The sequence below is a fragment of the Manacus vitellinus genome, unplaced genomic scaffold, assembly GCF_001715985.3.
Source record: "Manacus vitellinus isolate BGI_N305 unplaced genomic scaffold, ASM171598v3 scaffold_32_pilon, whole genome shotgun sequence".
NCBI classification, from domain to species: domain Eukaryota; kingdom Metazoa; phylum Chordata; class Aves; order Passeriformes; family Pipridae; genus Manacus; species Manacus vitellinus.
The window spans coordinates 6,013,481-6,038,673 of record NW_021940460.1 but is presented as its reverse complement, the minus strand read 5'-3'; the positions used below and the strand labels follow the sequence as shown (position 1 = coordinate 6,038,673).

The 25,193-nt window shown below is 42.7% G+C and overlaps 2 protein-coding genes across 9 annotated transcripts in view; both read right to left on the bottom strand.

Annotated features, from left to right (window-relative positions):
* TMEM248 (transmembrane protein 248) overlaps positions 1 to 827 on the bottom strand; it is a 17,900-nt gene extending 17,073 nt beyond the window's left edge. Inside the window, exon 1 of the mRNA XM_008930426.3 lies at positions 775 to 827. The gene's annotated coding sequence lies outside the window, so the exon portion shown is untranslated. The remainder of the gene's footprint in view (positions 1 to 774) is intronic.
* Positions 828 to 1,828: 1,001 nt separating this feature from the next.
* Positions 1,829 to 24,829, bottom strand: RABGEF1 (RAB guanine nucleotide exchange factor 1). Of its 8 annotated transcripts, none has more exons than XM_029961303.1 (11): positions 24,755 to 24,829; positions 14,882 to 15,067; positions 12,766 to 12,932; positions 11,625 to 11,744; positions 9,508 to 9,528; positions 8,691 to 8,860; positions 6,888 to 6,969; positions 6,007 to 6,139; positions 5,511 to 5,602; positions 4,905 to 5,161; positions 1,829 to 3,980 (listed from the first exon to the last, which is right to left on the bottom strand). In XM_029961303.1, coding segments are annotated over exons 1-11 (1,629 nt in total). In that variant the 5' UTR covers positions 24,757 to 24,829; the 3' UTR covers positions 1,829 to 3,581. The 8 variants fall into 8 exon arrangements, with proteins under 8 accessions (XP_029817163.1, XP_029817164.1, XP_017932183.1 ...); XM_029961304.1 differs by having other exon boundaries at positions 8,691 to 8,857; XM_018076694.3 differs by lacking the exon at positions 24,755 to 24,829 and adding an exon at positions 15,387 to 15,461.
* Positions 24,830 to 25,193: the final 364 nt, after the last annotated feature.

Here is a 25,193-nt window from a genome sequence, read left to right as displayed (position 1 = left end):
TGGCAGCGCCTCCGACCGGGAAGGGGCTCGGGAATGGCTCCACGAGAATGGGCTCCACCGGGAATGGGCTCGGGAGCGGCACCGAGCAGGAACAGGCCCCGGGAGCGGCTCCGCCGAACCTTGTCGGGGTTCACCGCCTTGTCCGCTCAGGCCGGTGCAGCCCCGCTCCTCCCTCCCCCACGACACTCCTCGCCTTCTCCAGCCGCTCTTCGCCCCCTTTTCCAACGAAAAACTTCCAATAAAAACTACCCAAAACATCTCTTTTCTTTTGTTCGATAGTTTTCTAAAGGTGCCCAATACCTTGAAGGGTTCGGGGTTAAATACTTAAAGCAAAGGGCGTAACAGAAGAAACCGTCATCATAACCGTCATTATTATTTATCATTATAATTATCAGTAATATTAATATAATGGTGATATAATTAGTACGGTGACGATTATGCCGTTCACAGGAGGATAATGTGAAATCTTTTCCCCGGGAGCTGTAACACACCGGAGTGATTCCAGGGAAGCACATGGATGGTGCGGGGATGGGTGAAAGGACAGAGCCGAGCTCTGCCAGGAATTGGTACTTTAGGAGAGTTAAAATAAATAGTTTCCTGAACTTCGTGCCTTCAGAGATGTCCAAGACAGCCCTGAATTAATGACTGTGACTACTATTCACAGTCAATGCCTCCTCCTGCCCGAGGCCTGTGGAAGGCAGGAGGTAGCACAGTTGGCAGCCTCTCAGACAGCAAAAAAAATCATCCTGTAAAAAACACCAGTCCTGTACACACCTGGCTGCAGATCCAGGATGAGGACGTGTTCACCTCTCACGGGATGCCCGGATGAAGTGTCCAGCTGTCGGGTCTCCTGTGGCAGCCACTCGAGCGTCTGAGCCTCCAAGGGTCAGATGGAAAAACGCTCCTTGTGCCCCCAACCCTCTCAACCCCCGTTTCCAAACCGCTGTTCAGCAGCACCAGCTGTACCAGCATCTGCCAGTGCCTCCCTCCCCAGCCGCAGGAGAATATACCCCAGAGCACTTGTAAACATCGATGATAACTGGGTAGAAGAAATCAATCTAATTTCGAAACTCGGTTGTGCGGAACCAAAGACGCTGCACAGTTTAATTAACCAGCATTTCCTGTAAAATATCTTCTTTACTGAACAAAACAGGGAGCTCACATGCAAAGAAGTATTTTACAGCGTAAATTCTGATTCCCAAGGATGAGCTGCAGTCTTTGTTTTCAGTGATACTGAACTAGCAGTGGGCTGTTGAAAAAATCCCCAGTACTATGACTCACCACAGCACAGCACCTGTATTCCAATTCACTGGAAGAGCATATTTCGGTTAAACTCAGTTTCACAAGTAACTTGTTCATGGATACAATTCCATAATGTTTAGCAGAACAGGGGTCTCTCACTGTCTTTTGCTCAAACTTGTGGGAACAGAGCACCCCTGTACTACAGCCCTGCCCAGGGAGTACTACTAGGAGGAAATCACTCCTGCTTTCTGACTGCTAAGTAAGGTTTGGAAATCCATCTTACCTGCCCGAGTTGTTTGCTGAAAACATTCCCCCTTTAGTGGCTTGATAACAAGATGGCATATGCACAAAAGATACTTCAGTTACAAATGCACCAATAAATCCTTAAGTGCTTAATCACTACAATGACCTTTCTGCAAAGGAAAAAAAAAAAAAGACTTACCCAGACTTGCACTTGAATGGCTGAGAATTGCTGTCTTCTGAATCACAGAGAATGCAGAAGCAGCCCTAATTATATTCACATTAATCATTAACAGCATAACAAAACCCGGGTGAAGAGGTTTTCAGGAACTCATTAACAAGGGCATAATGTACACACTTTTATTTAAACACGGTAATTTACACAATAGCTAAAAGTTTGCTTCCCCCCCCACCCTGCCTCAGGAAAACCGGTGTACCTGGATATCAGAATTAGCACCTAGTGTTTAAAAACTAAAGCCTTTACAGTATTATTTACTGCAAGCACTGGTCAGATCCGAAGCAATTTGGGCGCGGTGACACATGGATACACTGAATAATTGAAATCTCAATTTAATTTCTAGTGAGCTCACTGCTGCACCTCAGCAGTGGTGCTTTGGGGAGCTGGTTATCTGGAACACCAGGGATGCATAGTTTATAAGGATAAATACATCTGACAGGAAGGGACAAATCACAGTCGTGGTCTGGAATTATTGCAGTGCAAATTTAATAGAGCAGTGTTTTAAAGCAGTGGAACTTAATAAAAGAGGTAGGTACTTTCCTCCTTGATGGTAAGAACTTAACATTGCTTAAAAGCAGCTCCATGTTCAATATCTCAGGTACACAAAGGAGTCACGGCAGAACTGGATTAGCTGGAAGATACTTCAAATGATATATAAAATGTTTCACTGGCATAAAAAAGTTATATTGCAAGAGGTTTCTTTTTTTGGGGAGTGAGCTGTTATTCTTGAAATACAGAGATCTAAACTTTTAGTGACACAAAGCCATGTGTACCTTGATGTTCAAGGTCAATCCCTTTGCTAAAGGGGTAACTAAAGATCAGAAGATTGATGTTTCATGAAAATAAAGTGCATTTTTCTGCTCATGCTTCTTCTAAAAAGCAACCTCTAATTATATGAACTTATTTATCTACCAGGATTGTCACAAAAGCAACCAAGACTTATCCCATTTGGAAATGACCAGGCAATGCCAGAAGAGAAAGCCACTTTTGGTGCAATTCTTGCATGATCTTCTCCCCTCCCACCTCTTGTTCCACATTATGTAATTTTTTAATACTAATACTCCTTCCTGTTTCTGAAGCCTGGTTCCACATTCTCTTCCAAAGCAGTAATATCAGCACTTTTGTGCACCACTCAAGGCTACCAGGTGTCCTGACAAAGCAGGGAGAAGCTTTACATGAAGGGAAATGTCATTTTTTAAATAGCACTTTTCCTTTTTTTACAAAGCAGATTTGAGTGTCAAGTTTTCAAATCATTACAACAATATCCTCTGCAATTCATCAGTTCTCCCATCCAGCTTATCCAAATACTAACAGTGTTTTTGCCTTTACACTGCAACATGATGTAACTGAAAGGTGCTAAAATGAACACTTTTAGATCATTTTCACTCATACACAAGCTGTCATGCACAGTTGAGACATCGGGTTTTAAATCTATTTACAATTTTACATATTTTACAATATATATTTCATCTTTACAGCTACAGAATGAATTCAAACTAACATTGGTACCTTTTGAGTTTCTGCTGGAACTCGGATTCAGGTTAAACTAATCATTAAAAACGAGTAAGTGCATGCTTAGAAGGAAGCTTTCAGGAAAGATGTCAATGGACTAGTGTTGCTTAAAAATTACACCAGTTTGTGTAGAAAATTTAAATTCAGTTCAAAAACCCACAAAAGCCTAATAGAAATCTACTCGACTAAAATAAATACAATTCATTACACTTGACAAAAAGAAAAATGTACCTTTAAAAATGTACTGATTTAAGCTCGTCTGATTTTTAGCGTTAAATTTATTTCCCTTCCCAAGTAGCAGATAGTACTAGGTGAGGATAATGCTGCTTTTCAGAGTTAACACTGATAATTATCCTGCATAAACCTGAGGCTGCAGTGGTGGGGGCAGCTTGTCATTCTCCACATTTTCAGAGTCAATGGCTGCTAAGGCTTGACTTTTTGGTTTTATTTCTAACGGATATTTCTCAACAATATCTTCCACTTCCTTTGTGATTCCATCAGTCCAATCTATTAGGTCTTTCTCAAGTTTCTTGGCTTCACTGACAATTCTTTCCTGTCTCTCATTCAACTGAGAGAGGAGGTCTAAGCTTTTACACATCTGTTTAACCCCCAGGCACACGTCAGGGGAGAAGCTGTCGGATTCCTGCTTCTTCGGGGACGTCTGACCCGTCATGAAACGATCGAAATCTTCTTGGCTTAGGTTTAGAGACTGAGCATCCAGCTTCTCAATGAAGGCCACAGCACAGCACTGCAAACAAAACAGAGAGAGATCACTGCAAGCCACAGGCTGGAATGTGTGTGTTCTATTCTTGAGCCTGCTGTTAGACCAGTAACTGATTATTTCTTTTTAATGCCCCAGTAGATTGATCTTTTCCAGAAGTTCACTGTACCAAACAGTTCATGTGCCTCTTTCCTCTCCCCAAAGTCTGAAGAAGTCAAAAACTCAGTTGAACAGCACTGACTCACTGGGCAATGTACATTCCAAACTTCAGGGTCACCTCAGGGTGTTTGGGAGGTGGGAGAACAGAAGGAACACGACAACAAGACAAGAGCACTAAATTAATATTTAATACTCTGATCAGCAGAGATCTGCCATGCTCTTAATATTCTGAAAGAAGCAATGTCAAATCCCCATCTCATCTTGTGGATTCTCTGCTCCTACTGAAATAAACTTTTAATATTCCAATTTCCCTCACAAATTGCTTTATGATGAAATGCAGAGCACACCAATAAACGCCTCTTGCAGGAGCTTTAAAAAGCCTGTTTACCTCCACAAATTAATGGCCTAGTTCTGCAGCCCCTTCGAGAGAAAAATCTCATGGGCTCTTGCAAGTAGGAAACTTTGCATCTGTAACATCTGCACTGTCCAAACTTGGGATTTTAGGAATAGAAAGGACTTATTTCCTGGCAGAATGAAAATACACCACAGTCTTAGCATCAGACTGTTCAAACAAAGGACTTAATATTAAAAAGAAAGAAAAGCACTTCCTGGTTTGGAAAGCAGAAAAGAGAGAGGAGATAAAACACAGCAGAACTGGCTGTACTCTAAGTAACCTCAACCACCATTTCAATTTTTTTTCTACCTTATGTTACGTTTCCCTTTGCTGGCAATTCCTACATCCAAATAAAAGACAAGCTCCTTGTATAAAACCCACACTATTCCTGCACTTACCAGGTTGGTGAAATAGTAGCCATCCTCTCCTGTCATTAGCCTGCTGGGGTTGCAGAAGCGTGTTATGTACTGGATGTTGGACTGCAGGCGGGGGGGGTTCCCCTTCAGAACAATGTATATGAGTGTGGGGAGAAAGTCATCAGCAGAGGCTGGTTCATTTTTTGTGATTTTAATAGCATTAAATATGTGCTTGCTGCACTTGGTGATGCAGGCTAACTTATCACGGGGCACACGCTTCGAGTCCATTTCAATAATATCTGTAAGAGAAAAAGAGTTCTCAGATCATTAAAAGTGTATTAATCAGACACCTGAATGAGTAGGCAATGCTAATATTGCATCATTTCTACCTGTGGTTCTTGCTGTTCCATAAAAGTATCTGTTTATTCAACCTTCTCTTGGTTCAGTCCAAGTGTTTCAAACAGATCAGTTAGGCCTAAACACTTCTGTGGTGGAAAAACTATTCCTGCCTCACATGTGATATTCCAGTCCAGTACAACAAAGACTCCTGCAAATCTAACAGCCCGGACCCCCCTCTGGTGATTGACTCTCTATAAGCAAGAGAGATGAAATTTGAAGCTGCAAATGTAAACTTTATCATTCACAAACCTGTAATTGCCTTTACAACCATATCAGAGACTTCTGGAATTTCTTCATTGACAGGAACACACAGCATTTGGGGAGTCACCCAGTGCAAAGCCCTGTGAGAGGACAGAAGTGTTAAACTCTTCTGTGCCAGTGACATTCAGGTGTTTGAAACCAGCTGCTTCTTGAATTCAAGGCACAAGGAGTGCTTTGTGTGGGTGAGGCACTAGTCCAGCCTTAAGCCAGTTTATTCCACTGAAGTAATTTATTTTCAGAAGAAATACTTTCTTCTATTTTTGCCATAATTTAACAAAAGCAAACCACTTGATTTTCCCAGTGTAGCAACTTCCATTATCCATTCCCTTAATTTCTTCTGGTTTTTAAATAGGGTGGTTTTAACCCTTTCCGCTCAACAATTTTGCCATTTTTGTGTGCACAGCACGAAGTTTTTAACATGCTTGATTCAGAGCTCATTTACAGGACTGGGGATTACTCAACTATTTTTCCTTTAGAGCATTACCTGATTCTCTTTTGGACAGCAAGGTCTTTCTTCTCATCATCAGTTGTTTCAGGGCAAAAGACATATTTGTACTGCCGAGTCATAATGTACTTTTCAATCTGATCCATTGCCTTCTCCACTTTTTCAGGGGGCACTGCAAGGTACAAATCCCATAAATGAAGTATTTCCATGGCTCCTTTGAAGATTTAGTACAGTTTGACCCCAACATCATCAAATCAATACGACTGACTCGAGCCAACCTGAGCTCACACAGGATGGACATAATTGGAATATTTTCTCTCTCTACAGCAGAAGTAAAAATATAATGGGTCGAACATCACATGCCAAAGGGTCATAATGAAGCACATTCAGCACACAGAGCAGGTTCAGCTGCTTGTAGCTTACAAGAATATTGTCATCCTTTGAAAATAAATCCAGTGAGGTCCTCCAAGTCCCCTGTTGCTGTTTATGTCTGAAAAACTCCCTGGGTTTGAGCTGTGTCTCTCACATACCAGACACACAAAAGCAGTTCCCAGCAGAACTGGCTGCTGGAGTATTACAGGGTAACACAAGGCCCAAAGCCTGTTTGTTACCTGGGTGGAGGCTACACATTCACCTTCAGTTTTAAACAAACAGTATTGGACTTAAAACAAAAAATTAAAACAACTGAACCAGATTTTAGAGACTTCAAGCAAAATGTGTACAAACAAATAATTTAGACTGCAAAACCTTACAGAACTGGGAATAATTCCAACTATGGGACTAGAACTTGCTACCAGCATTTCTGAAAGCTGGTTTGGAACGCTGCAATATTTTACAATTTTTACTTGAGTTTTACTTGAAAATGCAAGAGGCTTGAGCTTCAAATAATCACTTTTTCAACAGGAAGAGGAACTTGATACCTTTCCAACGTGTCTGTAACTTGTCTGCTACATTTTGGTAGAAGTCCTGGGCACATTCTGACTGCTCCTCAATACTTAAGTCCTGTAACAGAACACAGATTAGGTGTCTGTGTGTGTAAGGATTGGCAGCAACACCTCTGATGTTTTGTTTCTGTTTGAGGAAAGTGTCCAGCTGCAGTAATAGTCTGAGAATGCAAAGGTATCGTCAGAGGTGTTTATACTGGCTAAATTATATTAAAAAATATGAGAAACCAAGACACACTGGTTCTTTGACATGTGAAAGACTCGCATTTATTTGCTGAACAGATAAATATTAGCAATGGGACTGGACAGGTGCAATGCCATTTCCCCCAGGCACATCCCTGAATAATGCTGACAAAATAACAGAGTACTAAGAGAAAGTTTGTCCCTATTTTGCCTCTAATTTTTAAAAGATTATATACAATGTATCAAAAACCCAAGAACACAAATCATAGTTTGGAAGAGTATCTATACAGTAAACATTTCTAATGATAAAGTTACTCTGAAATACCTTCACAATGTTATTTGTAAAACAACACTGTCTTTTGGGCATTACTTAACTAAGCTCCTGAAGAACATAACAGAGGTTTGAAGGGTTAAAATTAACTTTACTGATCAAGTCATTTTTCACCATTAAATAGCATCATAAAGCTACACTTAAAAAAATGGAGAGAGAACTTGGCATCTGAATTCTCTAAGGGCAAAACCTGGACAGTTGCCCTCAACACAAAGTCTCAGCTCTGCTGGCAGTGCTACATTTTAGCTCTGGTTTGTGTGTGATAGCAAATTGTATGTTTTGAGTTCTTTTTGACCAGCACAAACTATCAAGGAAGTAGGAAATGAGAGCACCTTCAGTATTTGAAACCAATAATAACACCACACTGTTTTCACAAACTCTCAGTTTGTGAAACTCAGAATGAATAAATTCTAAAAGAAAAAAAAAGCCTTCAAGAGGTTTTCAAAGTAGAGGGAATGTAAGATTCCATCAGAACTGCCTTTAACATTCAGTCCAATTTGAGGAAACAACCTGAGTAACTACATACTAAGCAGGAAAGGTAGGAGAAGGGGGAAGAAAAGAGTTGTGCTGAATACTGACTCATTCCAACCGTAGGTGGCACTACAGACTGATTAATATTTCAAAACCATTGATTTTTTTTTTTTAAAGGAAAATGAAGATGTAACCCTTATTCCATACTAAAAAGAAAAGTACAGTCAAGTTCCTGTTCCCCAAATAAAAGATGTGTGGGCTGATGCTGTATTATCTTTATAACCTTTTAGACTTAAGATGCCCCATCCCTGGAAGTGTTCCAGGCCAGGTTGGATGGGGCTTGGAGCAACCTGGGCTAGGGAAAGGTGTCCCTGCTCATGGCAGGGGTTGGAACTGGATGATCTTTAAGGTCTCTTCCAACCCAAACCGTTCTGTGGTGATCCCATGATATCTAAAAACTCAGCATGTAATATCTTATAATTTCCACAAGTCATATTTATCTAGAAAACCATCGAACAGACTAATATATATGGGATTTATTCAGGACTAATTTATTTGGGTTGCAAAGGAAAGTTCTCTGAGATACTGGAGTTGGAAGGATTCTTTGGTCACACACCACACCAAAAAACAAGGCAGCCAGAACTTAAAGCTGCCCTGAGATCTTCACTAAGCACATCCCCTGAAGGTTCCTGTGTACACTCCACAAAATCCAAACTGCTGGAAGAAGCGCAGCATTTTCTCCATCTCTCCCCAGTTTCCCCATTTGATTGATGCAAAAGGCATGCAGGACTTACCCTTTTATGATTCATGGTGTCCAAAAATAGTTTGCATTGCTTATAGATGTCTTGTCCAGGCTTGTGATATGTCTTGAGAAATTCTATGAACTCCTTGGACACTCGATCTGTCTCGATGCTTGCCTGCCTGTTTATGGAAGGGCTGGGAGCCTTGGCTTCTTGGATCTCTGCTGGGAAAATTTGGGCACATCAGATAAGCTTTTGTACACTGATGGATAAATTCAGCAAGTGTTTAACAGGTATTAAAGTTTCAGGTTGGTCTTTTCTTCTTTTTTTTTTTAACTGTGCAGATGATTGATCATGTACTTCTCAGGTTCTGCCAGTGAAATGATGGATATTATTAAACAGAACTCCAGGAAACTGAGTATTCCACAGAAAGGAAACATTTTCAGCCACACACTCATTTGCACTAATGGCCTTTTTATAGCAGCAAATGACTGTAATGTGGGTTTGCTTTTGGGTTTCTTACATTTTCATTCCCAGGTAAGGTATCTCCATATAAGATCAAGGCTTCCAGACAGGATTCTGCAGCAGTTTAAGATAATGGAGTGGTCCCTTTTCCATTCCCCCTCACCTCTACATTCCTGTTCCTTTGCTTGCACCAACACAAGTATTCATCCAACTGGCTCATGAACCAGCTCAGGGAGCAGCAGATTGGGCAGTTCTAGTCCAGGGACACTGCACACACCACTGGATGCAAGTTTAGAGAGCTGCAACCACAGGTTTTTTTTCTCCCCACACAAAACACACGATTTTCCAAGCTGCAAGTTAATTCTGCTGCTCCAATACCTTCACTAACCAAGTTTAGTTCACCCACCTTTCAACTTGCCAGCCAACACTGTTCAAAATGGAAGGATTGAATAGAGATGATGTAAATGAACATGGTGAAAAGCAAGCAGCAGAGGGACAGAAAACATGAAAATATTCATGGTCAACACGATACAAACAAATCTTTCAATCTGAAAGTACTAACATGCACAACAAAAAATCCGTGTTTCAATAAGCACACATGCAGAACTCCAAAATAAAAAGAAATACATGGGATTAATATACTTAAGGTATCTTAATAGGGTTTTTTGTTTGTTTGTTTGTTGTTATTTGCTTTTAAAAAGATTCAGCACTAAATTCAAAGCTGTGTCATCCAGTGATTAACAAACACTGATCATCTGACCAAAGCACAAGACTTCAGCATAACCTTCTCTGGGTAATAATTTGGTCAGGCACCATTAGAACATTTATGGTATTTAAGCGATAAGAACAGAAAAGGTTTAGCAAATATTTAAATTCCAACTGTAGCAATCGAGATAGAAAGTGCAAAAAAACCCCTCCTTTCGTGTTCCACAAGGACTTTTTTCCAGAGGGGATTTCTTTATACCTAAGATTCCCAGCAGTGCAATACAAATGCCTGGACAGGGTTCAGGCTGAAGGGTGACCACTCCTGCATGTTAATCTAAATTTGTCACATTTCATATTAGATAACCAATAAGTAGGAAGCCTAGTTCTGAAATAATAAACAAAGAAAGCAGGTCTGCTTTCAGAAGGGCAGAATTATATGACATTTCTTCCATGATTAATTACTGATCTCAGTCTGAAGTGCAGTTGAAGATTTATTTACTTACTTCAACACTGAGTTCACTCTACTATAAAAATAATGAACCTCATTCTGCTGGTTGACCATAAAGAATATGATTTTTTCAGTCACAAATTGAAAACAGATTTTTTTTTTTTTTAGTTATTAGAGAGATGTAGTCAGCTGAGGTAGATTACTGTTAAGTATTAAAAACCAATGTTAGAATGAACTGTCTTCAACGAGTCACACCAAGAACTACTTGCAGTCACTCAGAAGTGTTGCAGCTTCATTAATCTCTGAGCTGAAATCCTGGTTTAAGGAAAATTGATCTGTACAATGTGCACTGATTACTTAAGGACTGCAGGAACAAATGTACTTTCAGCAACAAACTATTTTCAGGTTTGTCACGTGCTCTAAAAGAATTAAGTCCAACTAAAAAGAAGCCGATTACGGAAAAGAAATTCCATTTGACCAAGTTAAAGAGAACCCAGTAGAGGGAATATGCCCCAAATGAAAAGGAAGAGCACTGGAGGAGTTAAGAAAGAATCACCTTCACAAGGAACAAACACTATTAATAGTAAAATCTTTCTCAAGGCATTCTACAGAAATGCTAATTGTCACAGCAGAACATGAGCACTGCAGTGATTCACTATGGTTGTGCCACGGTCAGGGATCTGAGTCCAAGCAAGGAACATAAAAAAAGGGTTTGTCATTAGCTCTGCTACACACAGCCACTCATCTTCTCCATATAATTTGCAAAATAAAGAATGGTACATCTTCAAATTTCTTTAGTCAGCACAACAAGTCAGAGTTGCACACAAATAACACAGGACGAGCTCCTGAAGCTGTTTGCATCGAGAGGGTTGGCATCCTTTTGGTGTCAATGGAACTAGGATGTCTTCTCTTGATATGAAATTGTCTTCTTGGTTAACATAACAAACATCTGGAGATGTTTTGAGAATGCAAAAGTGCTTGAAGTGTCGACTGTTAAACTGAAACAGCAGTTTCAACTTATAATCAGATTTAGAACAGCAATCTGGAATTCTTTTTTGGTAAAAAAACGTGAAGCAGCACAAGATCCAGCTACTTCTTACAAAATTCTTATGTTTTGAAAGAATGGTCACACTAAGGTGGAGCCCAAAGAAGCTTCAGCTTTATTCTTGTACTCTCCCTACCAAAAAGCAAAGAACTGGTTTAGAGATTCAAGTTCACCTCAAGATGCTGGACTTGCTTTTTTTGTCATCTTCATGTTCAAGAGCACGAGTTTGAACTGGCACAACCCTAGTTTGTACTTTGCAAAGCCCAACTAAGGAGTAAGCTCACTAAAACCAGGCAGACAGCTTGCTCAGGCTGTGCTGCATTACCTTCAGAAGGGGAAGCCAGTTCCCAGGAGGGAGTAAAAATCTCCTTCAAGTCCCTGAGAATGTTATCAGCATTTCTCTCCCTCCCAGGCTGTCCTTGCTTAACGATTTTCTCCTGAGCAGCTGCAATGAACGCGAGAGCAAGCGGGACACCGAGAGCAGGAGCGTGGCAGGAGAGGTGGCAGGGGGGTAAAAAAAAGAAAATATGGAAAAGTGAGAAGAGTGAACATAAAAAAAGGTTTTAATTACACAGGTGAATGAATGCCTCATGTAGCCAGCTGCTGCCATGCACCAGGACAATTCCAGGATGAAATTCAGGCATGTTTCTTGTTAAGGAAATGCATCGTCTATAAGGCTAAGGTGGATTTGTGTTGATTTCCCTTCTGGAATTCCTACTCCACAGCCCAGCATTTTCTGGTTTTTGCCTGTCTAAGCTGTTGCTGTGCAAAGACATCAGTGCCATTAATCATTCTTACTTGGAACACACTCTGTAGAACAAACATCCAGACAACCACAAACTTGGTATTCACAACCCACATACACACAAACACTACAAGTCTCACATTTATTTTCAGTTAAAGGCACCCTGTTTACACATCCCATTTTTCCTGCTAAGGCTGTCAAAGTGCTCCATTATGGCAGCATCAGCTGATATGTTATCTCAGTGTTTCTATCACACTTAGACACACCAGTTTCTTCGAGGTGACTGACAGCCAGTACCTTTTCTCCTGCTTCCTTCAGGAGATATTCCCCTTCAACTCCTAAACCATGGCATGACACTGTGGCTGACTCAGGAATTTAGCAAGGATATATGTCAGAGGAACAAGGTCCTTCAGTGGCAGACCCCCACCAGGAATACATTTATGCTATACTTTAGTGGAAGAATTCCTGTGGAATGCACACAAACACAGCCACAGGTTTAGGATTGCACAGGATTCTATTTAAAAGATTGTTTGGCATCACTCAAAAGCCCACATTTTTCTGTGTTTTCAGTAGCAATTGCTCTCCAGAAGTGTCACTATTCCAGCTTCTTTAAAGTCAAACCACAGAGCACTCCTCTGCCTTTTAGAACGTGACATCTGTCAAAAATACTTTTTAATTTAACGTGTTGTACAGAACCATTAAAAGCAAAGGAGACAGTTACCCTTCTTAGCTCCTGCTCTGGAAGAAGCAGTGAAGAACTTCTTCACAGTAGTGACCTTTCGTGTTTTCTCATTGGTTTTCTTCTCCTCAAACTTTGAAAAGGTCAGTGACTGGGCCCCTTGGGTGCTCTGACTACTGGCATAGGCTTCTTCTTCCTCACGCTGAAGCCTGGAATTAGAAAAATAAAGGTCTAATTTAAGTGCTTAAAAACAAGACAAATAAGCTAATTTCCTCTGCAATAATTAATTACTCATTTGACACACTGATTTCCCCTATGCCCATCTTCATTTCTTGCTTCCTCCCTTGGCTACATGACACCCACCTTTTCCATGGTGCAATGGTCCAAGTGAGGGAAAGGTCAAGATGTCCAGGGAAGATTAAACAGTAAGGTCAAAAGGGAGGAGACTGAGGTATAATCATGGTCACCTTCCCCTCATGTCACAGCCCTGAATTCTGTAAGGCAGAAGTGAGGGGACAGACTGTGGGAGGATTTCCAAAAATCCATTCATGGCCTCCCTCCCTGCATCATGCTGAGTTTCACAACCACAGGCAATTCAATCCTCTACCCCCTCACTGAAGGGAAACAGCCTGTCACAGTCTCACAAATATTCTGGGAAACACATCATTGTTGTCATCATTTGTTTTCTAAGTCTTAGTAATAGATAAACTTGAAGGAATGGGGCAAACCCCCTCACTGCAACTCTGCTGGGTGCTCTGCAGAGACCAAGGTCAGCTTTTAATCTACAGGTACAAAGTAGGGAAGGCCAAATGTACCAATCCTTCAACTCTTCTTCCTGTGGAGGAGGATTAAAAAAGGTTAAATTATATTGCCCTTCAAGATGCTAGAAGGTTGAGCCATTGTCTTTAAACATCCCTCCAGCTCAGGATGGACCATAAATAGTCTTGGATCTGCAATCTCTTGAGGCAGGAATTGTATCTTATCTGTGCTGACAAGCCTGTCTGTGCACTACAACAATCACAGCTTATCTGTGCCTTTAGTATCTCCCTGCTGAGCAGCTACTTATTGAAGAACTCCTTAAATACCCCACTGTCTTGTACAGAGATGTTACAAGACTGACAGCATAACTATCTGCTCTAATAATATTTAAGTTCTTAGTAACTGTTTAAGACAAATTTATGGCAGAGTTATAAAATGACATGTCCTCTGTCCTAGCACCTTTGGATTGGGCTAGAAAAGGTTCCAAACACTTTCTCTGCAGTTAATCTGTTCCAGTGCCAGACAGGAAAGAGAATTTAAAAAACAAACCAAGTAACTACTTCAAAGGCTTTGAGATGCCAGAAAACTCAGGGCTTCCAAACTGTAACCATCAGTTTGGACCCAACTCAAGCTCAGAGACCTTCCACAGATGCCACCTCCTCCAGTGCACTTAATTAATAACTTTTCTTCCTTCCTCAATGACCTTGCTTAATGTATCACTGGGTAACTCAAGGTCTCCAAAGGGTTCCAAGCTCTACCCAGTTCCAACAAAAAGCAGTTGTAGCTGCTTGTATTTTCTCACTCAAGCACAGAATACCTCTAACACTCATTTTTAGGGTCAAGCATTTATCACACTAAGAAAGCTAAACTGTGTTGCAGAAAATAACTGCTAAGAAAAATTACCTAAATTATTAAAGCCAAAGCTTTGATGCTTTTGAACTTAACCCTGCAGTTTAAAAGAATGACCACAGACAAGACTAAAACCAATTTTTTCAATCAGCTGCTGAAATGTAAAACCATGGTGCTGGCTATGCAAGACAATAACTGCCAACTCCAGAGGCAGGGGTATTTTAATCAAAATTGTCACTTTCACCCTTCCAACTGCTATATAAAATTACAGATTTAAGTATGCAAATTAGGTCAAAGTATTTATTGAGAGGTAGGTGGGTGTTTACACTTGCTACTCATAGACTTTCTTCTGAATCCTCTTAAATTAGAATGTCATAAATATTCATCTTTGCATCAAGAGGAAGGTTTTAATTCCTGCTGGAAAGGTCAAATATGAGAACTTGTGATGGAACTGAGCCAGAGCAAACAGGACTAGAAAACAGGAGCCAGGAATAGTACTTGGTGAAGTCACCCTACTGCAAAAGCTGAAGGAATAAAGGGGGTTCTTTACCGCTCTGCCAGCTCCCAATCCTCTTGAATTTGCTTCTGCCTGGCCTTATGGTATTCCTCTCTCCAGCACTTGGAGCAAAATCCCTGCCAAGCAGGATTGCCATAGTAACCACATCCCTTCTTGCACAGGAGCTCCGACTGATCCACGTGGATTCCTCTGCGTTCAGATTTCAGGTTCATTTTCTTCCTGTTTAAAGAGAAAAAGGGTTAAAGTCAGAGACATGGCAACAGCCAGCTAGAAATAATTTCTTTTGAAGGTCTGCCTTTCAGAAGGAAGTCACCTGTTTTAATTATTTAACAGTTCCATAGCAACGAAATAAATGCCAGAGGAGGAAGAGCACAGTTATATAAGCAGGGAGCCCCAAAGCCAGCCCAGCATTAGAATGTGTTTGCATAGCTGTGACCTGCAAACAGCACCAGGGCTGGTCCAGGGGCACAGCAGCAGTGCCAGTCACACTCAGGGAGAAAAGCCTGATCTCACCAGCACGTTGAGGCTCTGATCTCACCAGCACGTTGTTCTACCAGTCGCAGGCACAAAGCAACAGAGGAAAAAAGAAATATAGGAAGTTCCAACCACCAACAAAGGGAGCAGGCTGAGTGAGAGACAGAATGAACATGGGTTTGTGTTCAGACTGCACAGAATCACACTGGTGAGGCTTTAGGTATCACGTCTGATACAAAGAATGTCTTCAGAGCACAGCAAGGTATCCGAGCTGACCCAGCCAGGCACACTGACGTGGAGAAGGTGCATCTCCCTCTCCTCCAGTGCTCAAGTTACTCCAGAGTTAAGCTGGGTGCCTGCACACAGCACAGCTCTATAGAATTTATATATAGTGACTGCTACAAAAAGATTCTCGTGCCCACACCACCACTGTGCTGAGCCTGTCTTGCAGGGATCCAGCCCTCCTCTTCTTTCCCTTACACAGACCATCCCACATGCCAGCTTGTTCCCAAAGGCACCTCAGATGCTGTGTTCTAATGCTAAATGCTGCATTCATTTGAGAAGAGAAGCAGCACAGGATCATCTGCATTAGCAAGTCTAAGGCCTGCCTATTCAAATATTAATATCTGGATTACAATACTGACAAACACACACACACAAAATATCACAGTGAGGCACTGGAAAGCAGGTCTTGACCAGCAAATCCAGCCCCTTTTTCTTCCTGCCACTCTCAGCAGAGAGCTTTCTGTAAGCTGAGCAAACACCTCAGCAACTGCTCTCACACTGGCAATCAAAGGTGCCCCAGGACATCCTTCCTGCAACAGGAGAAGCAGATTTTTAAACCAACACTGCCCCATAGTCTGAAGATCCTGCCCTCCCCTCCAGCACATGGCTTCAGATCACACAAGGCAACCAGAACACACTTGGAGATGCCATGGATGGAAAGCAAGATGAAAAGTGATTTTCTTAATCTGAAGAATAGCAGTAGCTTGTCAGAATTATCTTGTTTTCCCCTAAAATTCTGCCCCAAACTCCTCCCTGAGTCATCCACCAAAACAGATGTGATGCACAACTGTCACTGCCACTGACAGTTTTCTACTAGAGGAAATAACAGCTATTTTCTTCCAAGATGGATTATCTAAGATCAACCACTTAAAAAGACTGATAATGTTTAACATTTCCCATTAATCTAATCAAGTTATTTTAAGTACAGTAACAGGAAACACACATGATTTTCTCTGAGGGGGGAATATTCCATCTTATCCATTAAGACTCCTTCTTCACTAACATCTTTTCTATCTTGGAAAGAAGTAATGAGTTTTGAAAAATAATCTAAAAATAGTTTCATTGTAGAGACATGTATATTAAAGGAATCAGTCTCTTAACAGCATAATTTATGAAGATACATTTTCGCATTTATATAGACAGAGAGCAGCTGAATATTCTTTTCTTTCCCTCTGAAATGTCTGACAATTAAACAGACATTAATGTGCTTCTGCAAAGCAAAATAATAAAAAAACCCCAAAACCTAGATTTTAAATATTTGAGAGCTTTACTTCATTCCCATATGGACAAACTAACAGAGAAACATAAATACATTGCCTTCACAAAAATATTTTGGTTTCATTTACTGACTTCCCAAGGAAGGCTATAACATATGGATGGTGTATGTTATACAATCTATCTGACAATCTACCTCACAGCCCAGAAATTAAACACCTACTGTCTGTCAGCTGCAGAGCCTGGGACAGAAATTGCACCTTGGCACTATCTGGATACACAGCCCACTCTCAGAGCATCACACCTGCCCTTTACCACCAACTCTGAAAAGGGAAGGGAAGCAAAAGCCTGAAAATCTTTACTTGCTGCTGATTCAGTTTCAAGACCACTTCTTAAAACCAGAAGCTGCAGCAGCATTTTGATCAGAGGCTTCTGTTGCAGGTGCCTGTACTAGAAAAAAACCAACGTGCCTAAAATGCTCAATATTGCCATTACTGGTAAAGCTGAGCAGTCTCAATGTTTTCACTGTAAACCACAGGGAGCTATAAAGACACAACACACAAAAACATCTTCATAACACGAACTTCACAGAAATTCTGTAGCACCCAAGGAAATAAAGCCCAGCTCCTCTCACCCACCACAGCAGTCACAACAGCTTTGCCACTGCAGTCTGCAGGCCCATGTCATGAACTCAGGTGTGTGTTTTTATCCGTGCTCCAGACACCCAGATGTTTTGAATAACATCTGCCTCTCTGAAAGCCACCGTGTGCTGTTTCTATGCCAGTTGTGCACTTTCACTCTCTCCAGAGATGCACAAAAATCAGCTTTCTGTGCCCACAGAGCTTTACCCACAATTACCTCCTGGCATCCCACTCACCCTCTGTGCACACCAGAGCTAAAAATAAGGTTCTGTTTAGTGTCAAAGTCCAGCAGCTTTCCCCAGGTCTGTAAACAGCTGCAAAGTCAAGGCACTGGAAAGTTGTTCTGCTCCCTCCCTTTCAAGTGTTTTCGATTGCAGTTACATCAGCTCCAGAGCCAGGGACTGAAGAGGTCACCCTGAATCAATAGGAAGAAGTCACATGCTGCACATAAAGCAGAGCCTTTCTGCCTCCTTCAAACAGAAAAGGCCATTACAAAAAAAGTTTTGCAGCCAATTTCTGCAGGTCAGCATTAACGTTTTAATGAGCAGAACAACCCGAGTTTTGATTAAACTGACGAAAAAAAACCCTCTCGAGCCAATTTTCAGCAGCTAAATCGCTGTGTACTTTATGATCTTGCATACTTAGAAATGTTTTGTTGGGACTTCTGAGTGTCCAAAATGCTTTTGTCCCCCTCTTTCTTGATTCCCTTCTCTCCCTCCCACCCCAGCTAAAGGTGTGTCATTCCTTATTCAAAGATCAACTCCTCGATGTGTTTGCACAGTCACACCACTGATTTTGCAGGGTCAGACCTCTTATTTTACTCGTGCATGGCCTGTTCAAAGCTCAACTCCGAGCAACATAATACAAAACAAAGAACAAATTTGTTGTTTTCCTGGAGTCAGAGAGCAGGCAACTCTGAAGAGCTTTCATACCACCTGACCACTGAGAAGCCAGGAAAACAACAGTAAAGAAGGTAACAAACTTCCACATTATAAAAAAAAAAATCAAACCCCAACCCAAACCAACAGAAAAACTCAGCCAAAAAATCCACAAAACTAATCAAGGACAATAAAGTATCAGAAGATAATAACTAAGTAACTAGTAAAATTGGGAGAGGTGATTTACACCAAACATCCTTCTTGCATCTCCTGTATCCCAGTTAAAACACATCTAGACAACTTCAAAAAGCACCACATCTCTCTCCCAGGAGCAAACACCTGTAATTTAACATATACTCATACACTGCTTTTGTTTAAGTGCCTCAAATAGCTCTGCTGTGAATATCATCAGGGAAAGCAGGGAAATGACACCTCCTTGCACATCCCCTCACAAATACCATGGTACAGAATCTTCTTTTAAGGGTTTCTGTACCAGTACTACACCTCATCACACATTAATATCTATGTTAATTAGCAACATCCCTCTGAAGAGTTTAGAAAAACAATGGGCTCTTAGTTATTAATTTATAAAATCCCTTTCCCCTTGTTACTCATTTGCAAGTAAAAGCTTCTTGCCTCCCATTCTCCTCTGAAATGGAAAAATGGAAAACTCCTTTCCATGATCAGGATCTTTAAGCCCCACCTCACACCCCCTGTGTGTGGCTCCTCAGAGGGTCACTGCAAACGTGCTGCTACAGCCTGGCTGAAAAAGGGGATTTATTCTGGGCAATCCCAACCTGGAAAGCTGTCCCACTGCAGGCAAGCAGTGCATCTGTACCCCAGCCCCCAGAGGATGAGGCTGTGGGGACACCAAAGAGCTCCCCTGGTCTCACTGCCACCAGCACCCCCAGGCTGGTCCCCACCCCAGCTACAGCTTCAGCTGCCCATGGCCACGTCCTTCCAGGCTCTTCCACACGTCCAGCTTTGCTTTTCCAAACTGCACAGACATCAGGAGCAGGTGAATATCGGTGCACAGTTGGTAAATGAGGCATGTGATTCATATTAACTCAGATGTATCTGAAGGGTTGCACATCAAAGGTCTCTGATGACAGATCAGATCTCCTTCTCCAACTTTCTCATAAGCACCTTACAGCAGTTTTCTTATGATGTCTGGCATGTGGAGAAAAACCCCAAGCCACTGTGGATTAATTCAAAATTAGCTTTTTACTTGTTTTAATGCAATTTATTCTGAAGCTGTCAAATCCATCTTCCTATCAACACATTTTTCTTACCTAATTTTTTTCTTTTATTCACCTATTTACTTGGAGCAAATACATTTTAAAAAGTGCAATACCAACTCAGAGGTTTCTCATCCCTTGCTCACACTCCCAGGTTCTTCCTGTCGAGTTTGTCATCCAAGAAGAACATGCAACAAATCACAGCTCTGACTCCAGAAAATGGAAATTCACACCATTTTTTTTTTTTTTAGGAAGGATAAACCAGCTGCCTGCCTACCAGTTCCTCTGTGCCTCTGACAGAACTGAAACTGAGAACAGACGTGCAAACAGTTCAGGGTTTCAGTTACCACAGCCTGGGAAGCAGACCATGAACAAAACCAGCAAAACCAACTTTTCTGCAAAATACTCTGGCTGACAGCCACATCACTTTCCCCAGCACATACTTTGATCTGCCTTTGATGATTTACTAAAGAAAACACAGAAGGGGTTAAGACACAGGAAACACGAATTTTGTTATGAGTCCATAAATCCTCAGGCCTTTTTTGTCCCACAGTGGGGACTGAAGGAGCAGCAATCATTGCTCCAGGACACTGGACCTTTTGTATGACACAGAAAGGATTATATTTTAATTTTCACACAGACCAGATCACAAAATAGCCAGAAAAATTCACAGTGAACCTATTAAAGCAGGTATCAGTCACAGCAAAGAGCATGTGCATCCTCAGCTTTTATGTGGTAGGAAAAAGGGGCTCCTTCAATCCAAATAGGATCTGTCACTGAGGGCTGATTTAATGCACACATGAAAGACTAAACTTACATAACACCTTCTTTTCAGCAATAAACCCAAGATAGTTTTCATAACACATCAGGGTTCCCAAAGACTGCAGACACAGCTTTGGCTTCAGGAAAGGCACTGTGTGAAATACAGTTTAGGAGCAGCACAGATTTCCCATGGGCTCCAGCACCACCAGCTTGTTTTCCTTGTTCTTTTCCAGCTCCCAGGCTTGGAGCAGGCAGGTCCCTCTGCTGCCAGTGCAGGTTGTGTCACCACCACAGCGACAAGATATCGACTGGGTCATAAACTATTTATTAGTCCTGGATTGCTGAGGTCACCTTTTGAGAGAAGAGCTGGCTGGAAAAGCTCACACACCAAAGCTGAACAGGAAGGGTCTCGTTTAATCAATCCATAAACACCTCTGGTAAGAGGCAATTGCAAGGCAATGTATAATTACTGAAAGCTACGAAAAACAGTTTGGTAGAAACTCTGCACACTAACGCTGGAAATTAAAGCAGCAGCTTTGCAAGACTGTTCTGTAAATGAGTTTCACTATTAGTAACAAAGTTCACTAATGAATGTATCTAAATCAGGAAAACACTTACAAAACAGACTCATAACGCACGGGTTTGTTTTGGGTTGTGGCTTTGTTTTGGTTTCTTTTTGCTGTTGTTATTTTGGGGGTTTTGTTTTCCTCCCATGAAACCAACAGTCTTCTCAAAAAGCCTTTGGCACAACTACTGGCAACAATCCACACCAGTCCTTTCACTGAACCGAAGCAAATGTGATTCAGCTCTTCAAGTTTCTTCATAGCACTTAATACACAACTTTAATTTCCCTTATTCAAAAACATCAAAGTGCTCCAAAGTGTGTTCACAACGTCTCATCACTCACTGCAACTGTTTGGTCATGGATGGCCATTCCCAGACGTGGGATTTCAGAGCAGGAAAAGTAGGAAAACTGAGGAAGTCTCCAAACACACACAATGCTTACGTGAAGTGCTGCTGTTTCACATTTTACTGGTGCCTGAATGCTACATCATACTTCAGATCAAGAGAGAAACAAGCAACTTCATTTGCTAAAAATAAATTTACGAGGTAGATTAGAAAGTGCATGGAAACTGAGGGGGTGGAAGGATGGAGCAGGGTTAAGTTCTCTAACAACTGTGTATTTTGCCAGTGGAAAAGGCCCCTTAAAACGTATTTAATCCAAAAAACAATCCCTGACCCAAATGCCACAAAACTCCTAAGAGCAACCTGAGTGTTGAAATAGCCGTGATTCAGGTGTAACCCCGAACATTCAGGCATGTAATTAGCAGAAGGCTAATTAAACATGAGCTAATTTCCTCCAAAGGAAAGGGTGGGGCAATATGATCTCAGAAAATACAAAAGCCATTAGACAACTTGGGAATTAGGCAAGAAACCCAGCTGCTATCTTTGCTGTGTTCACAGTTTTAACGTGCCCCTTTCTTGCAGTTGAGAGATTCCAGCTACAGCAGTTGTTTCCTTGGATAAACATAAAAAAATGATGCCAAGGAAACAAACAGTCATCACTGTGATGCCAGACAAGGGCTGAGCAGCCACCTCAAACAAACCACACTGCTGGGGACTGTCATTTGGAGGGGAAATTGCAGCCACTACTTCAAACCTCCAAAACCTCATGGCCACGAGGCTCCAACGCTGCCCAGAGAGCTCAGAGTTTACTCAGCTTGGAGATGTGCTTTCCCCCCTCAAATGTCAGCAGAGGCCTGAAGCTACAGGTTTGTTGGTCCCCATTAAATCCTTAACTCCTGCCTGTAGCCATGAGCACTCAGCTACCAGCAGGAGTAGCACATACTCATGAGTTAACAGGCTGTGCCTCACCATCTACATGTGACTCACAACTGTGCTTTTCAATGAAATCACAGAAAACATCTAAAAACTCTTTGCACTCTTTCATTGGGAGTTCAAGAGGATGAAGAGGATTAGCTGAAGCTTCTAAAATCTCCTCAGAAACTTCTTCTCCACACTATGTTTTGCAAACGTGTCAGCCACGCTCACCTGGACACAGATTAAATTTAAGTTGGCTACAACCTCAGAGAAAAACTTCAAAACATCTTATACACTTTATACCTGACTCGTTACAGCATTTTAGCAGGACTTCACAAGCATAATTTTTAGGTCTAGTTTTAGATCACAAGTAGTTAATCATCTGGATAAAAAACCAAGCATAATTGGGGATTATATAGCAAACTTCAAGAGGGGGAGGAGGGAGCTAAGAAAGACTGTTCTATCTTAAATAACACTGCAGAACAAAATTAAATACCAGAATCGTGGACTATCTTCAAGCTTATAGTCAACAAGAAGTTTGTTGTGTAAAGGGGTAAGTAAAGGGGTCTTGGGAATTGCTATATTTGGCTTTTTATCCTATTCTTCCATTCTATTTTATGTTGTTTTGGTGGGGTTTTTTTTGTCAGCAAAGCATTCCATTGAGCTACAATTCTCTTCCTAATCCTCCCTGCTGCAAAACACTTGTGTAACAACATCCAGAAGGCCAACACATCCAATTCCAGAGGTAAGCACTGTTCCTGGAAATCACCCCGTCCTTCTATGCTGGTTGGTCACTGGTCTCAAAGGAGTCTTGAGTAACTGGGAAGCCAAGAGCAGCTCAGTGCTCTTCCCAAAGTACTGGTGTGAGGTGCTGCCAACACAAAGCACTGCTTCAAAAACATTTAGTGACTATTGGGATTTAAATCATAACCACAATGCCACCCTTTCTCCAAAACCGTGCAGTGCTGCTAATTCCCAGCACTGGGCCAGATCAGGGCCTCACTCAACCCAAAAAAAAAAAACAAACCAGTTTACTTTTTCTTCTAAAACCCCCTCAGGCCAACCCAGCTCCACATCACAACCATGCTGCCCCTGCCATACACCAGCAGGATTTAGGACAGCATTGAACCAACCCCTCAGAGAACCTTTTTGTGACTCCAAGCATGTCATTCATCTTCCAATATCTCACACCCTCTCTGAGGGTACAGCCACTCCCTGCTGGAAGGAACAACCTGAACACTACACAAAGTGCCTCAAAGAGTGACAAACACCCACACAAGCATCCAAAACGTGCTGCTCAGCATCTTTAAATATTCTCCAGATTTCACCTGGCTTGAATTTAAAGGACTTTGATCCTCAGCCGTGCAGTGAGAAGCCAGGCAGTGGCAACACTTACAGGAAAAAAGTCAAAAAACTCATTGATCCACAAGGAGCTCATCAGGAAAACAGGCAGGGAGGGGTGGGGGGGAAGGAGAGCATATTGGGAAAGGTATCAGTGACACCTGCTCCTTGTTAACTATGGAAACAGACCCATGGAATTAAAAAAAAAAAAAAAAGAAATTCTTTAAAACCATATTAAGTATATTAAAAAATATAAAAATATTTACACGTAACAAAAAGAAATTAGTTTTAGGAACTGCACATGGAAGAAGACAAACACCCACAAAAGCATCCAAAACGCACTGCTCAGAGGCATCTTAAATAATTCTCCCAGCTTCACCTGGCTTGTGCCTAAAGGGCTTTAACCCTCAGCCGGGCAGTGGCAATACTCACAAGACAAAAGCCAAAAACTCATTGATCCACAAGGAACTCATCAGGAAAACAGGCTGGGGGGGCATATTGGGAAAGGTATCAGTGACACCTGCCTAACTGCTGGAGCACACCCATGGAATCAATATATATACACATATAACAAAGGTTAGTTTTAGGAGCTGCACACGGAGGAATGTTAAGTTTAGCGTATCCCGACGCTGCCGCCCTGTGGGGCCCGGGGGACCCCCCGCCCAGCCCCGGGGAGCGGGGCCGGAGCGAAGCCCGTCGGACACCGACCCCCGACCCTTATAACGAGTGTGGGCGATACCGGAGGGTCCCCGCAGCCCCCGCACCCGGGGCAGGGCCGCGGCCCCTCGCCCTCTCACCGGCTGCCCCGGGCCGGGGCCGTCCCGTCCGTCCACGTCCCGCTCGGCTTGCGCTGCTCCCGCGGCCCCGCTCGGCCCGGCCGGCCCGGCCCGCTGCCTCCGGCCTCCCTCCGCTCCGGCGGAAGGGCGGGGCGGCACCTCCGGGGCGGACCGCGCACGGGAAGGAAGCGGAGCCGGCCGGCTGGGCGGAGGGCCCCGCCAGCTCTTGTGAGGGGGGATCCGAGCCCGGCCAGGCTGGGCCGGAGCGCCCGCGCCTGAGGGGGATCGGAGCCCGGCCGGGCTGGGCGGAGCGGCCCCGCGGCCTGAGGGGGATCGAGAGCCCGGCCGGGCTGGGCGGAGCGGCCCGCCGCCGCTGAGAGGGGGAAGCGGCGGAGCGGGAGCGGGAGCCGGGGAAGGGCGAGCGCCGGGAGAGCTGCCCTGGCACGGCGGCACCGGGGCTGTTACACACACGTACATGTTCCTGAGTCCTGGAAATGCGAATAGATCCACGGTTCTCTTCGGCTTCTTGTTTTCCTCCCCTTCCAGCCCAGGGAACAGCTCTGCTCCCTTCCCTCCCTCCACACACCCCCCAGGCCAGCTCCTCTGTTGTCGCCCCAAAGCCGGGCCCTGCCCCAGAGCTGCATTTGTGCTGACTGCAGCAAACAGAGAAATAGCCACTGCTATTTCAAACTCACTCCTCCTCCCATTCTCAGTTACCTGGTTGTGGTCTTTTTTTTTCCCTGCCACATTGGGTCTCAGTCATCCTGCTGTGAAACAACAGGACAGATGGACAGCAAGGAAATGGTATTTTAGTTACTTCAGAAACATATTTCTGAAAGCAGCCAGCTAAGCAAATCCAGAAACTTTGTTTTCGAGCATTGCACAATCAGGGACAGCTACTGGGACTTTCTCTG